Source organism: Erpetoichthys calabaricus, chromosome 3, assembly GCF_900747795.2.
Source record: "Erpetoichthys calabaricus chromosome 3, fErpCal1.3, whole genome shotgun sequence".
NCBI lineage: Eukaryota > Metazoa > Chordata > Cladistia > Polypteriformes > Polypteridae > Erpetoichthys > Erpetoichthys calabaricus.
In genome coordinates, this window is record NC_041396.2 from 229,744,831 (window position 1) to 229,760,436 (window position 15,606).

At 36.9% G+C, this 15,606-nt stretch overlaps 1 protein-coding gene across 2 annotated transcripts in view; it reads right to left on the reverse strand.

Annotated features, from left to right (window-relative positions):
* Positions 1–15,606, reverse strand: part of adgb (androglobin) — a 225,479-nt gene that overhangs the window by 98,055 nt on the left and 111,818 nt on the right. For both annotated transcript variants that reach the window (XM_051924853.1, XM_051924852.1), the window contains exons 17-20: positions 11,537–11,666; positions 11,027–11,168; positions 8,443–8,557; positions 147–314 (exon numbers count right to left, since the gene is read on the reverse strand). In XM_051924853.1, coding sequence (XP_051780813.1) covers positions 147–314; positions 8,443–8,557; positions 11,027–11,168; positions 11,537–11,666 — 555 coding nt within the window. The remainder of the gene's footprint in view (positions 1–146; positions 315–8,442; positions 8,558–11,026; positions 11,169–11,536; positions 11,667–15,606) is intronic.

The window sequence follows — 15,606 nt, forward strand, 5'->3', positions numbered from 1 at the left end:
ATATAAACTGCCAGAGGTTACAAAGAAAGGTGCTTGACTGAGATCACTTCACAGACTAACAACCATAAATAAAATGAGAAATTCTCAAAAGTGTGTGATCTATACTTGGACTTTCTATAAAACTGTTGCTAAAGAATTCAACTGACCTTGAAATATTCTTTCACCAACTTCGAGCTGAAGAGCTGTGGAGGGTAGAGCACTAGTTCAAGCTCCTTCAGGGCCTGGGGAAGTTCAGCTTTGTCACTAAAATGATTCATCACACTTCCAACTGCTTTCATGATTGCCATAGCCTGAGCAGTAAAACCGTTGCTCTCCTGGGAAATAACAACACATTATGTTATTTAAATAACACAAGAAAAACAGTAAAATGGCTTTCAATCTCAAAGGATGGCAACTTTAAAGACACATATAAAATTAATCTTTCAAGCATTTTCTTTTGTAGAAAAATCACTTGGTAAATGTGCACTGACAGTATTTTATTTTTAATTATGTACAATATAAAGTACAGGGTCATAAATGACATGCAGTTGTAATTCATTTTGTTATGTATTTATTCATTCATTTTAAAAACTTGTTTAATCAAATGCAGCTTTGCATGTGGCCAGAGTTAAACACAGCTATGCCAGATGCCGCGCCACTGCAGGGCACACTCACCCATGTTTAGTGACATCCATAGTCAGAGAAAAATCAACACGAAAAGCTGACAGATCCAAGGTGATAGTGTACAGGTCCTGAAGTTGCTATAAAACCCCAAAATTATGCAATTATACATACCCACCCCCATGATCCACTATATGAACCTGCCTATTTAATACACAGCCTCAGAGAGAGAGAAATGGTGTTGGCACCATCTTATACAAAGTAAGTACCCACCCCAGAGGGGAGTTGAAACATTCATAAACATCAAAGTGTCCACTACTCAAATCGTCACCTGTGAATCTAAGATGTTTAAGAGGCATTGGCAGTTGTCCAAAGATGTAAAATATTTGGCCATTTCGGTACACTTGAAAACGACAACCGAACAATTCGGCGGCAGCCATCAACTCACATGCAGAACCATAGGTGAAGGGCTTAAGCATTTCACTCTTATAGTGTTCCTGTGTAGTAGAATTATCTCCTGTATGGTCATCAGTCCACACCTTGAACCTGTCCCAGTCATTCAATACATAAGACACAATGTTCCTCCGGATATCAAGAGTGATATGGCCGTGCAATATGTAACACAGAGAAAGGAAAAGGCAGGCGCCATCTCCGGGCATGGAAACCACTCGGTAAGTGACAGTTCTTTGATCAATGGTGATCACCTCGATAGACATGTTAATGGGGGTACGGTTGGAACGATAAAGGAAATGGGTACCTGAACAATGTAAACCATTGTTTCCCAAACTCGGTCCTGGCGAACCCCTGTGGCTGCAGGTTTTTGTTCCAACCAGCTTCTGTTTTTAATTGTACCCCTGGGCTAATTAAGTGAACTGATATTTCCCAAGTTCTGTGTTTAGGGAAGAATATAGAAATTAGAAAACTAAGTTTGCTAAACAGTATTTTCATCTTGATTTTCATTCTACTTTTCTAGGTCTTCTAATTGTTTAATTAATCTATTACTTACTCATTAGTGGGTCAGTTGCTAAAGTACTTGCAGCCTTTTATTATTCAGTGTTGTTTGCCAGCGTGCCTGGTCTGCTCGTTTTAAATTGTCATTATTAAGATACAACAAAGGGGGAAAACTGCACAGAGAAAGGGCAAAGTATAATGAAATCAACAAAAGAGAGTTAAGCATTTAAATCTATATAAGGCAGGCAGCCAACTACGTGGGAGGCGTGGGGATTGGGGACGCAACGCCACCTCACACGGCGACCGAGCTACAGGCTATGGACGTATATATGTATGTAAGTAGGATTCAGTTATGACCGTTACGCGTAGAATTTCAAAATGAAACCTGCTTAACTTTTGTAAGTAACCTGTAAGGAATGGGCCTGCCAAATTTCAGCCTTCTACCTACACGGGAAGTTGGAGAATTAGTGAGAGTCAGTGAGGGCTTTGCCTTTTATTAGTATAGACTAGCAAAATACCCGCGCTTCGCAGCGGAGAAGTAGTGTGTTAAAGAGGTTATGTAAACATATATATACATATACATATATACATATATATACATATCTACATATACACATATCTACATATACATATATATACATATATATATATATATACATATACACATCCACATATATATACATATATATATATATATATATATATATATATATATATATATATATATACACATATCAACATATATATACACATACATATACACACATACATACACACACACATATACATATATACATATACACATACATACATATATATATATATATATATACTGTATATACACACATACATACATACACACATATATATATATATATATATATACATACAGACACATATATATACATATACATATTTACATATCAACATATATATATACATATCTACATATATATACACACATATATATACATATCTACATATATATACACATATATATACATATCTACATATATATATATATATATATATATATATATATATATATATATATAGACATACATATATAGTTTCTTTTCAATAAAGTCATGTGTTAGGCAAGTGTAATTGAATAGCGGTGCTGCAAGTTTAGTTTCTTTTCAATAAAGTCAGGCGTTAGGGAAGTGTAATTGAATAGCGGCGGCGCTGCAAGTTTAGTTTCTTTTCAATAAAGTCAGGCGTTAGGCAAGTGTCATTGAATAGCGGCGCTGCAAGTTTAGTTTCTTTTCAATAAAGTCAGGCGTTAGGCAAGTGTAATTGAATAGCGGCACTGCAAGTTTAGTTTCTTTTCAATAAAGTCAGGCGCGCTTTGCAGCGGCAAAGTTCTGCTTTTAAATTTTTATTAAGAAGAAAAGAAAACCTTTTTAAACTGAGGGAATATATACCAATAACAATTTGTTAAGGATCTGTTTTTTTGTGAAGCTGTCTTTACACAGCTTCTCCGCTGTTTCTCAATTGTGTAATGAATGCTTTCTTCAGCGCTCTTTGTGGCTGTTCTTTGTTTTCAGTTCACGTGATTACGTAGGAGGCGTGATGATGCGATATGTGACTCCGCCTCCCACGGCCATCGACCTGCACTCCATTACAGTATATGGACAAAAAAGAGGTTCCAGTTATGACCATTACGTGTACAATTTCGAAATGAAACCTGCCTAACTTTTGTAAGTAAGCTGTAAGGAATGAGCCTGCCAAATTTCAGCCTTCCACCTACACGGGAAGTTGGAGAATTAGTGATGAGTGAGTCAGTCAGTCAGTGAGTGAGTGAATCAGTCAGTGAGGGCTTTGCCTTTTATTAGTATAGATTTATTTTAAATACATATGTTATTTTTATCAAAAAAAAAAAATGCTAATGTGATCGTTCAATGGTGAGGGTGTCTCCAGGTACCTGTTGTCACACACGTGCGGATGGGAGGCAGTTTACAGTCTCAAATAGTGCTATTTGTCAGCCAGACCAGGGGTTGGAGCTCTCACCTGAACCTCTCTCCTCTTGTACCTTTGCAGCCCAGCTGAAGACCCTGACGCTTAATGACATCACCATTGATCCACCCACTACTGACATCACTTCCACTACCCAGAATTCCCCTTCCTTTCACATCAGTTCCTGTTCTGGCTGTCCTAACTCCACCTCTTCCTCCTACCCCTCATATTTATAGAGCAGTCTCAATCTGTTAGTCAGTTCAGTTGTGAACCCCGCTTTGTAAAATGTGTTTTCTTTGCCCTGTTGTTTTTTCAGTATATGGGGTGGCCATCCCCAAACCTTTTTACGGTCTGCTGCCTGATATTTTGTCACACTATATACTAGATGGCACTCGAGAAACTATTACCATGCTCAGCAGGGAGCCCCACCGTGGATTTAGAAGGAGAAACAAACGTAGTCAGTTCTATTAGAGCATCTATGTACTTGAAAGAGAGAAGACAAGCCACATCATGAAGCTGTATGTTCTTACAGGCTCATTCAAGGTGACATGTGAAGGATTCCTGGAATAATAATCTGTTGCAAGTGGTTCTGCAAAGCACACAGTTCAGAAACTGATTAAAAAAGTGACGTACTACTGGATCTGTGAGCAGTGCACCAAAGCTAAAAATGCACTCCATATGTACTTCAATTGTTGCTGCCAAAATTGCAGATCCTTCTAATTCAATGCAGAGTTTAACAGGCTGTGCACAGAACGTTGCCTTGTTGCCCTAAAAATAATATTCAACAGAGCTAAATAACAGCAAAATAAGAAAATAACTTTAATATACATTTGCAAACATTGCAGCATGGATGAATTTCAAAATCTAAATTGAAAGACTTCAATTTCAACAAATGATCCTCTAACATAACTGTTAATGGTTTTTATCATTGTGTAGTCTGACCTTGATTTTTTGTTTATGATTTAGTTTTGATTATAGAGAGAAGGTTTAGGGAAGAGACCACCATAGGGGAGAAGCAGCTTGGTTTTATGCCAGTGAGAGGTTCAACGGATGCGGTCTTTGCATTGAGATAGCTCACAGAGAAACATCAAGTAAAACAGACAGGTTAGCATATGGTATGTATTGATTTGGAGAAGGCATATGATAGCGTGCCACGTCAAGAAGCTTCAAGGTGCTTGAGAGAGAAAGCAGTGCCAGAGGACGATACAAGGATTATCCAGGATAAGTATGGGGGAGTGGGGGCTTGGGTTAAAGTCAGTGTTGGGATAATAGACAAGGTCCCAATTAGAGTAGGTTCACACCAGGGATCTTCTTTAGTTCTTAATTCTTTCAGCTGTTTATGGATGTGTTGACTCATGGGATTAAAAACCAATCTGACATTGCTGATGAAACTGTGTTGTGTAGCACCGGAAAAGAGGAAGCGGAGGGGAAACTGGAAGAATGGAGAAAGACTTTGGAAGATAGAGGATTGACGATAAATAGGAAGAAGACAGAATATACGAGGTTTAACGATGGTCAGGATTCAGAAGTTATCCTGCTCGGACAGCTACTGAATAGACTAGATACATTTAAGTATCTGGGATCAGTGGTATTCCGAGATGGAAAATTAGATGTAGAAATACAGTAACCCATAGAGTGCAATGTGGATGGAACAATTGGAAGAAGGTATCAGGAGTATTGTGTGTTTGAAGAATTAAGACACAGGTTATAGGTAAGGTTTTAAAGACACTGGTAAAACCAGCCATGATGTATGGAACTGACACACGGGCAGTAAAGAGGAACAGGAGAAGATGTTAGAATGTTGATATGGATTTGTGGAATTACAAAAAAAGACAGAATAAGAAGTGAGATAATCAGAGGTAGAACAGAAGTCAAAAAGTCAGTCATTGTCTAACCTGCTTTGTCCTGAACATGTTTGCAGGGGTCTGCTGGAACCTATCCCAGATAACATAGGGAGCAAGGCAGGAACAAACCCTTGGACAGGGCGCCAATCTATCGCAGGGCATACAGACACACACACACATACTCTCCCACCTACACACCAAGTACATACTAGAAGTAATTTACAATAGCCAGTTCATATAACCAGCATGTCTTCTGGAGCACTCAGAAGAAACCCAGAATATGCAAACTCCATGCAGGGAGGAACCGAGATGCAAACCTTGGTCTCCTTACTGCGAGGCAGCAACACTACCACTGTGCTGCCTACAGCAAAAGTGGGAGAGATACCTAAGAAAGTACAGGAAAGTAGGCTGAAGTAGTATGGACACGTGCTGTGGAGAGACAATGAATATGTGGGCAAAAGGGAGATGGGAATGGAAGTACAGGGGAAGAGAAAGCGAGGGATGCCAAAGTGAAGATGGATGGATAAAGTAAAAGAAGATCTGAAGGAAAAGGGTCTGACTGGGGATTAGGTGTAGGACTGAGCTGTGTGGAGAAGGCTGATCAAGCACATCAACCCAACATAGAAGTGGGAAAAGATGAAGAGGAGGAAGAAGAAGATTTGGTTTGGATAATTTGGTTTTCATTTCCCTGTGTATCAGTCCTAGCTATGTTGGACTATTCCCTTGATAATTCCCGAAGGTCTGAAAGACTCAAACACTGGATAACCATATTCAGTTTAAACTAAGCTGATTTTAATAACAGCAAAATAGGTTCAAAGTAAAAATAAAATATGCCACCTTAGGCAATTATCTGACCATTTCGGCAGTGTTCACTCAGCTATTATTTGTTTTGCTGAATCAGAAATGTTTAACTACAAGGCATGTTAGTTTATTGTTTCTAACTGTAGTGATGCAGTGCAAAAATCCATGTCAAACACTGCTAGACTACCTCACTGTCTATCAGTCATCCTAAACCCAAACTATTTACAGCTAATGCAAGTGATATTATTCATACAATTTTCTGCATGCCAAATAAACGGAATTGTTGTGGACCAGAGCTAAACTATTCACTTCATTTTCCCTTCCTAGTCACATCTCATGCTCATATTTCTTCCTTTATTTTGCATCTACACTGATGAAAGTATTTATGATGATATAGTACTATTTTTTTTTTTAATTTAGGTTGTCTGAGTAACTTTGGGAACTGATCATTCAAGCAACGGGAAAATGCAAGTGTTTTTCTTTAAAGCATGAGCATAGAGTTGGACAAGGAGTCAAAAAACAAAAGCAAGGCAAAGTAAAATTCAGCATCAGTTAGGAAAAACAGTGGCATAAGCTTAACATTTCAACCCAATTCAAAGAATGTAAAACTAAACTTTACAGTATCAAACTTGCATAAAACTGGCAGACTTCTCTTTCTTTCTTTTTGTTATCTTTTTTTAAACACTGCTGCTCATATTTTTTATTAACTGTCATGTATATTTGATTGATGTGGAAACAGACTCGAAAAGTTAACAGCTGCTACCTCGTGTACCTTTACTTTATAGTATCAGCAGTAGAGGCAGGAAGTGACACGATTTGCAGCTGCTGCTTAGCAACTAGAGATGCACATTAAAAAGAAACTAACGAAGTCTCCTTTTCTAACCCAAAATGGAGGTGCTGATTTTGGAATTCCACCAGTGTTTTGAATGTTTCCATTCCTGATGTTGCTAAATATCACTGATTCTATCTTGGCAAACTACTAAAAGACAATATCCAATGTTCTTCCACATTTATTATGGCATACTGCACAGGAATAAATTTAAGCCAAGAGAGATTTCTACTCTCATCCTATGTTTGTCTGGTGTATTATTCACTGTTTCAGGCTATGGTTGCCCTCTTTGAAACTCTGAGAAGGCATATGACACATCATGTGACTTTTTGTTGCAGAGTATTTCACTCTTGCTGACCGCAGTCACTGATCTCATTGCCGCACTATGTCAATTTACATGACTGAAAATCACTAATCATGTCTACATTACCAAGCGGGTTATGACTTCCAAACACAGCATGCTGCCTGACTAGATCTGTGCAGAGGTTTAGCTGCTGCTGTGAGATCAGCTGCAGTCTCTGCCCTATTTTTTTTCTATTTATATGGTATGTAACACATGAGACATGAGAAAAATCTGCTTCTGTTTGTAAGGTCCGAAGCCCACCAAGCTGCCGGACGGAGCTGGCGCTGTACTGATGCTGTGAAAATAATTAACAACTACATTGAGTTCAACCTCAGTCTTGGCACTTTTTTACTTTTTAAAATTTTTGTAAATATGTAAAATAGGAAACATCAGAAAGGTAAGCTGTTCTTCTGTTTGCAAGGTTCAAAATGGACATGTTCCTTATTCCTTGTTGCCGAATTTTATGCATTCAACATCCGGATGAGCATTTAATCGTTGTCAGCTCTCCTGCACACGCAGCCTGCCCCCCCCAACTAAAAAGAATCCCAAACCTGTTTGATTTCATTGTTGTCAGTCGCAAACTAGTTGGTCTCATTTGTTAGGTCACATAAGGCGATCGTCTCAGGAGTGCACCACCAACTGCCTCAGACTAGTTCAGATTATATACATGAAGTCTACAACTGAAAATCGGCGGAAATGCCTTCTATAATGTAGAGTTTTCTTGATCACATTTTCAGTACAATCATACAGAAAATTTTTCCCACTAACAAATTTATTTTACTTCCCATTTTCAGATCTAAAGGACGCTATACAATTTCAAAATTGTGTCATACTGTTCAAAGTTTACTTAGAGTAACACATCCTGCCTGAACACTGGCAATACAGTACATTGTGAAATGATAACAAATCTTCACCCTCAAACAGGCCACTCTTATAAGTTCATATACATTTTTCTTATTTATGTAATACCAGCATGTAAAATATTATAACATCTGAAAGATTTACTGACTGACTCTTCTGGTTTTATGATGCAAAATAAAAGATGAAAATAAAACTAGAGTAATAAAGCAGTGGAGAATTAATCAATCTTTCAGATCGGTTGCTATAGTGATACTTACCTTTTGAAGACATGGCATGACAGCTTCTTCCTCACCAAAGATAAATGGCACAGAACTGCACAAGTGAATGTGGTATCCTAAGGGAGATCTTGCAGTGAACCGAAAAACATGACGTCTAAAAAGTATAAAGCAGCACAGACAAATGAAACATGTTAAACAAGATTAATTTTAACAATTTCAACATATCCGGATATCATTTAGCATACATGTTTTGAAATTACATAAATTTAAATTAGACATACAGTATATATTGTGAAAGAGAGTGATGTGGGCTGCCAATTCTGCCACCTCACAGCATCCAGGCCTGGTCACAAAATATTTGAGGTTACACTTTCCTTCTATAACCCAGATATGTGAAAGTTAGGTCAATCAGGAAATCTAACTGGTACAGTAGGTGTGAGCATGGCTGTGAAAAGGATTAAGGCCATTTGTTGAATAGAGAATAAGATAAGACTTTCATATCCATCCATTTGAATTAACCAACAGTGCCAATTCAGTGTCACCGGCAGCCATTCTGGCAGCATCAAGCATTAAGCAATGAATGGATGGGTAGACTTAAACAGGGAAATTGGTTCACTTTTTAAAGAGGTGCTAAAAAAATGTGGATACACAATTTAGCATATATGAGTAATATTTATTTTAGCATAAACTGTTTCATTCCTTAGCACAGCAGTTGGCAAGGATGATTGGCCCTCAGGCCTTCTAGGGCAGCGTTGCCAGCCTCCTCTCTTTCTGCATCTCTTGCACTTTCTCACATGCTGGTGCTTTGCCTAAAGCTCATCAGGGGCACACAGCATACATGCAGGGATTACTGGCAAAAAGCAGCCTCTAAGCTCCCTCACTGGCATATGCAGTTTTTTTGCTGCCAAATCTTACAGAATATGTAAACACTGTAAGTGTTACGTATACAAATCGATATCTATTTATATATATATGTGTCTTTGTGTGTGATTGTGTATAAATGTATATATACCTGTATAATTATATATATACAATATATATATAATTATATATATACAATATATATATATATATATATATATATATATATATATATATATACACTGTGTGTGTGTGTGTACATATAGGGGGTGCCTGGTCAATGCTGGAGTCAATGGAATACACCACTTCCACCACACTTGAAAGTGCTGCCAGGGAAGGGATCCAGGTGCACCTGGAGCGCTTCCGGGTACAATATAAAAGAGGCCGTCTCACTCCATTCAAGGAGCCGGAGTCGGAAGGTGGATGACAGAGCTTGCAGGAGAGGAGTGAAGGTGGCAGAAGAGAAAGAGAGAGAAAAGAGAAGAGAAGAAGGGACTGAGCTGTATTGAGAAGAATTGTGAGTATTGCGTACTGTAAAGAAAAGAAAAGATTAAAGGGAGTGTTGTGCTTTGAGTTGTGTCACTGTGCCTGTCTGCGCTGGGGGCTCATTTTACCACTATACAGTAATACAGTATATATATATATATATATATATATATATATATATATATATATATACTGTATATATATATATATATATATATATATATATATATATATATATATATTACAGTATATGATGTTTTTAGAAATGTTATTTACAAAGAATGGCCTGGGCCTGCTGAGATCCTGAATTAGATTAAGCGAGTTCAAAATGGATGGAAGGACAGCCAGGTAACTAGCACAGAACTGCTTTAATATTTTTAGCATATAATAAAGTCAGAGATATACAAAATAAAGAAGCGGGCAATCAAAATTTAGGTCTTCTTTATTTGGTTTATCTTAAGCTTTGTTTGGCTTTTCCTTATTTTAATTAGTAAAATTTGAAAGACAATTCAACAAGTTCTGTTATTAGGTTCACTATTCGATTGGCAGATTGATTAAATTAACAAGAGATAAAATCCTCTTTAATAAAATCCCTGTGTGCGTCCAGGTGTCCATGTGTGTGTGTCTTCTGGTGAAGTGCGCATGCGCGGGGCACGGTGCGATGCGCGATATTACTGTCAGAGAAAGTTACAGGTGTTTTACGGAAATACAAACCAGTATTACTGCGAGAGGAAATTAAAGGTACACAATACAGTGACTCATATTACAGCCACATACAAGCCAGTATTACTGTCAGAGGAGATTAAAGACATATTACCGACGCGCACGCCTGTATTACCGCCAGAGAAAATTAAAGGTATATTACGGACGTTCAAGCCAACGGACGTACAAGACAGTATTACTGTCACAGAAAATTAAAGACACACAATACATGGCGGCAGCCCATGACGAACGGTCAGCTCAGCAAGTAAACATCAACAAAAGAAAGGCTGAAAGAAAGAAAAATACGACCAACAAAAAGAATGAGGTCAAAGTCCCTTGCCATTTAATATAGACTGTTCCTACTAATGTTTATGCACTACTGCTCTAGCGCCCGTTATTGTAACGGGCTAAATGACTAGTATTTAAATAAATTTCAATAAATCAGTAAGCCATCTATGCAGTACACAGACTACAACTAAGAATGTTACAAATAGCTTCCAGTCATAAATACACATCTTTACAGTATAAACAATCTTCACTTCCTAGGGGAAAAAAAAAACACATATTAACTTACCCTGGTGATATATTAACCATAGTTGCTTTGGTAGCAAAAGTATGCATTTTTAGAACAGGTGGACGGACAGATAGAGACTTCCAAGAAAATGGCTCAGCAATGAGTAAGGCAGGCTTTGGCAGCATGACCTCTGTAGGACTGTCTGGAGATTATACAGAAAAGTAAACATTGATCTTATACAGCAATATTACAAGTCAAAGATCTTCATTATTACTAGTTATGTTCCTATAGGATTCTGAAACAGTTGTCATTAATTAAATACAATGCATATAATAAAGTGAACAGAATAAAATATACAGTGTTATTTTTTACATATTGCATACCTATTATTTAATGGAATGATACCAAAACATTTTGGAGAACATATAGCTATGCCATTACAAAGATAAACCATTTCAAAATTCTTGTATACATAATATATGTTCATTAGCTTTAATTTATGATACACAGTACTCTTACAACAGAAGCCAATAATTTCTATTAAGCTTGAACAAATTAATTAAAATAAACCTTTGCCAAATTTCTCCTTGCTTTCAAATACAGAGTCTCCATCTTGCAGTAGCGCTGAGAAGCTTATTAAGATCTGTGTCGGTTTCAAATTGTCCATAAAGAGAAAGCTGTGCCTCTTGTCATCTGTTGCCTAAAAATATTTTGTGGAAGGTTAATATGTTGGCATTGGTCACAATAAACATTTCCCTAAAACAGAGTGAAAAGAACAAAACAGTGTGTTTTTGGCCTTGTAAAAGTTGAAAGATGCCACTAGGTGGCATCTGATTGCACCTTTGAACCCTGAAAGCAGAAATTAACCTCTTAGACATTTGTGAATCAAAAAGGTATCAAAAAGAAGCATGTTTTCAATAAAGCGTTAAAAAAACCAATTTTCACTTCTGAAGGCAAAATATAACTGTAGTCTAAACCATTATTCTTACAAAAACAAATACAAACAAAAATACCCCAATGTGACATTAAACAACAGTCTCAAACCGACTTAACGCAAGTCTGGATTGTGGATTTCCAGAGCCTGTCCAGATTCAGTCAAGAACCCTGTCATGGATTGGGTGCCATTCTATCACACTATTCTGATAATCTGAAAGTATATTGTTACTAAACATTTTTCACAGGTTAATTGTGTTCATTTTGAAATGTCTTTAACACTACAATGGCAACACGTCTTCCTAAACAGAGTGGTTAATGAGATTCAACACTTGTAATTCTTCTGTTGACTTTGGCATTTGCTTTAAATAAATGTCCATAAGTAGAGCCAGATGCATACAGTATCTGTAATGCACTACTTGCCATAAGCTGAATAAAAACTTCCAGTTTAAGATAATATGTAACACAAATTATACTATGTATTCATTATTATAATTTAATTTGCAGTTAATGGGTGTATATTAATTTTTTTTTTTTTTTTCTCATAATATTTTACTTATCCTGGAGACAGTAGTCCTCCTCCTTCTTCATACACTTATACCAATGGTCTTTTGCTTTTTTTGAATGTTAAGTCAATTAGGCATCTCTTGTTCTAAATTATTATTACCTCCCATGGAAGCTTGAGGGTCCAAACAGAAGGTGCCAAACCTGGACAAAAGACTGAAGTGTTGAGAACTTCTTGTTTTATTTTATGAAGCATGTTTATGATGTGGGCAGCCATGCTGGAGCATGCATTGCTGTGCAACAAAAGAATATCTTCTAAAAATATTGTCCATTTTACACAAATTGGTGGCCTTTGTTATTTCCTTAGAGCACACTGTCCCCAAATGTAAATTGTGTGGATTTTAGCAACACATTCTTCTCATGAAAATCAAATACTACTTTTGTGTTCTCTTTGGTCGCAAATTAATAGGTACACAGTCATGTTCACAACTTACTAGCAACTCATACTCTGAGAGCAAGGTTAACAGAACCTCAGTAAGGAAGCCCTAGAATAAGGGGGACAATGTGGTAAAATCAGTGTTGGTTAAAATAATACAACCTGATAACTGGCTACCTGTTGGCTTTCTGGCTTTTTATATTGGTTAGTCTCTGGTCTGACTTGGTCTTTGTTCCCGCATGGCCCTTGAATGGAGTGAGTGATGGCCTGGCCATCTCCATGGATAGAAAATGCCAGAGAGAGAGAGAGAGTCTGCTTTGCTTTGCAGGCTTCATTTTACTGGTCCTGGTTACTTGTTAGAATTTGGTGGTACTAGTGATTTTGCTCAGACAGACTTAGCCCCATTACAGCCCATGTTTTTTTCCTAGGATGGGGAAGAGGTGCCTACATTTCCCTTTCACTCCATCCATAATGTCCAAGGCACCTGTATTCCCCCAGGCTAGCTGGCCTTCCCAGTCAATTCCTGCTTTGGAATTTCAGCAAAGGCTGCCTGCATGCAGAAATCGTATCTTGATCTGGTAAGTCATAAATGTCCCCAAGCAAGGACTGGCTTAGACAGCTTCCCTGCTTTTTAAAATATGATACTGTTAGATGTTAATAAAGAATATTAACTTATAGCCTAGGTATTATTCTATATTAAATTAAGAAATCCACAGATATTTGTATTCTTTTCCATAGCTTTAAATGCTTACATTTGCTGTTTTCATTTTAATTCATCCTTTTCTATAAATTTGCTCCTTTAATTGTATCCAAATGCTAATGAGTAGCAAAGAGTAGTACAGAGAAAAATGGAAACAACACTGAAGATTCTTTCCTGCCATTTTCACTTGTCTACTCCTTAAGAAAATTCTCTATTGATGAGCAGACAAGTGAATATATCACTGAAATAACTGCCTTCCTTTAGCATTCAGTGTTGTCAGCCTTTGGGTAAAATTAAGTCAAGAACACTAAAGGAAAGTGTGAATTAAAAATAGAATGTAAAAGTACGTTTTGGTGAAAATTCACATTTTTTTGAATTTCTCATAATAAGAAAATAAAAAAGGCCAGCTCATTAAACAATGAGATCTATCAAATGTAAGAATGAGGCAGTCATTGTAAAACTGCCTGTAATTGAAAACCACTGGCTTAAGTTAGGTAGGAGAACAGATCAAAAAGAATTTTTATTGTGAATTTTCTGATATTCCAAAGAAAATACAAAAGAATAATTGCTGTGTATTTTTATTAAAGACTGCAAAATTGTTATTTCTCCAATAATAATAACAACCTGATTACAGTGATCATCGGGATGGGAAGGAAAATAAACACTTAATTGCAGACGTCTCGATTCAAGTTTTTTAGCGGCATGAATATGGATAAATGGTTGAAGTTTCCATCTTCAGAATTTTGTTTCAATTTTGTTTCAATTCTTCATTAAAGCATTTAGAGATACTTTATGTATATGAAGGTTTGACAAATAAATGAACTGGTGATCCATCCTGGGTTAATTGCCACATTATACTCTGTGCTGCCAGGAAAGACGCTGCCAGTCAACGACCATGAGGCTGATCGGGTTTTTTTAAAAAATAGAGAATTGAAGGATGGAAAAATGAATGAATGAATGAATGAATGAATGTGGCCATGTGTGTAAGCTTTCTGCTGCCTTTTAGGGGACTAAAATGAATGGAATATAGGAATGGAGTTTTGATTAAACTCTGAGGTATGATGTGTCATTATTTTCTACCCTATCTTGAAAGATGCCAAACTTGAAAAAGAACTATGACCCCGACCTGGCTCATGTCATGAAGATAGGTCCTTACATCACTTGTAATCCAGGAAAGAAAAATTCAGAATGTTTAGCTCAAGAGGAGTTTGAACTTTTGTTGGCACTGATCTATGCATCATACTTATTTAAATTGAGAAATTCAAATGGGAATCTTATTATTCTGGGATCCTAAACCTTTCATCTCCTACAATTTAAATGATTTTGCAAGTAAACCTTTGGGTGGAATAAAAGTAGGGCAAGTCTGTGTGTTTGCATTTGATGCTGATCTGCATTAAGTGCAGAAAAATGATCATAACAGAATGATGGAAGTACAACAGAGAAAGAAATAAAAAAATAGGAAAACAGAATAACTATGTTAAAAAAGATATGAAGAAACAAATTCTATTGCACAGCAATCAACACTGACAACAGCCCAAGGCTCTGAATTATCTTCTCCTCACTTCTGACATGCACATATATTTCTGTGTATTTCTTTGACAGTCATACACATCCACTTTTCAAGTGTTATTATAAGACCATCTTTTTTCCATCTGCTTTAACTTAACTGCAATAATTTTAATCGAATGATCAGAAAGAATTGAAATATAAAGGTCATTTTAATTTGGAACTGCTCTTCTTTGCTGTAAGAATTAAAGGATTTAAATGCACTATACAAATACTTGCTCTTCATAGAATATGAAATAAACAGGCAACATTTACTGTACACCTGCTCTTGCATCTGGCTGATTTCAGCATTAATAAGTCCCGGTTATAAATACTGTTAAGTGATTGCTAATATTGTAAAGAGGCTCATGACTGGCAAAAGGTTGCCGGGGCAACAGCCAAGGAACCAAGCAAGGGGGTAAAGGGCAAAGGAAATCATTCTGACAGGCTTCAAGGGGACAGAGACAATAACACCAGCAAAGAGAAACCAAAAAACGGTACATGCCAGTGCAGGAAGAGGGG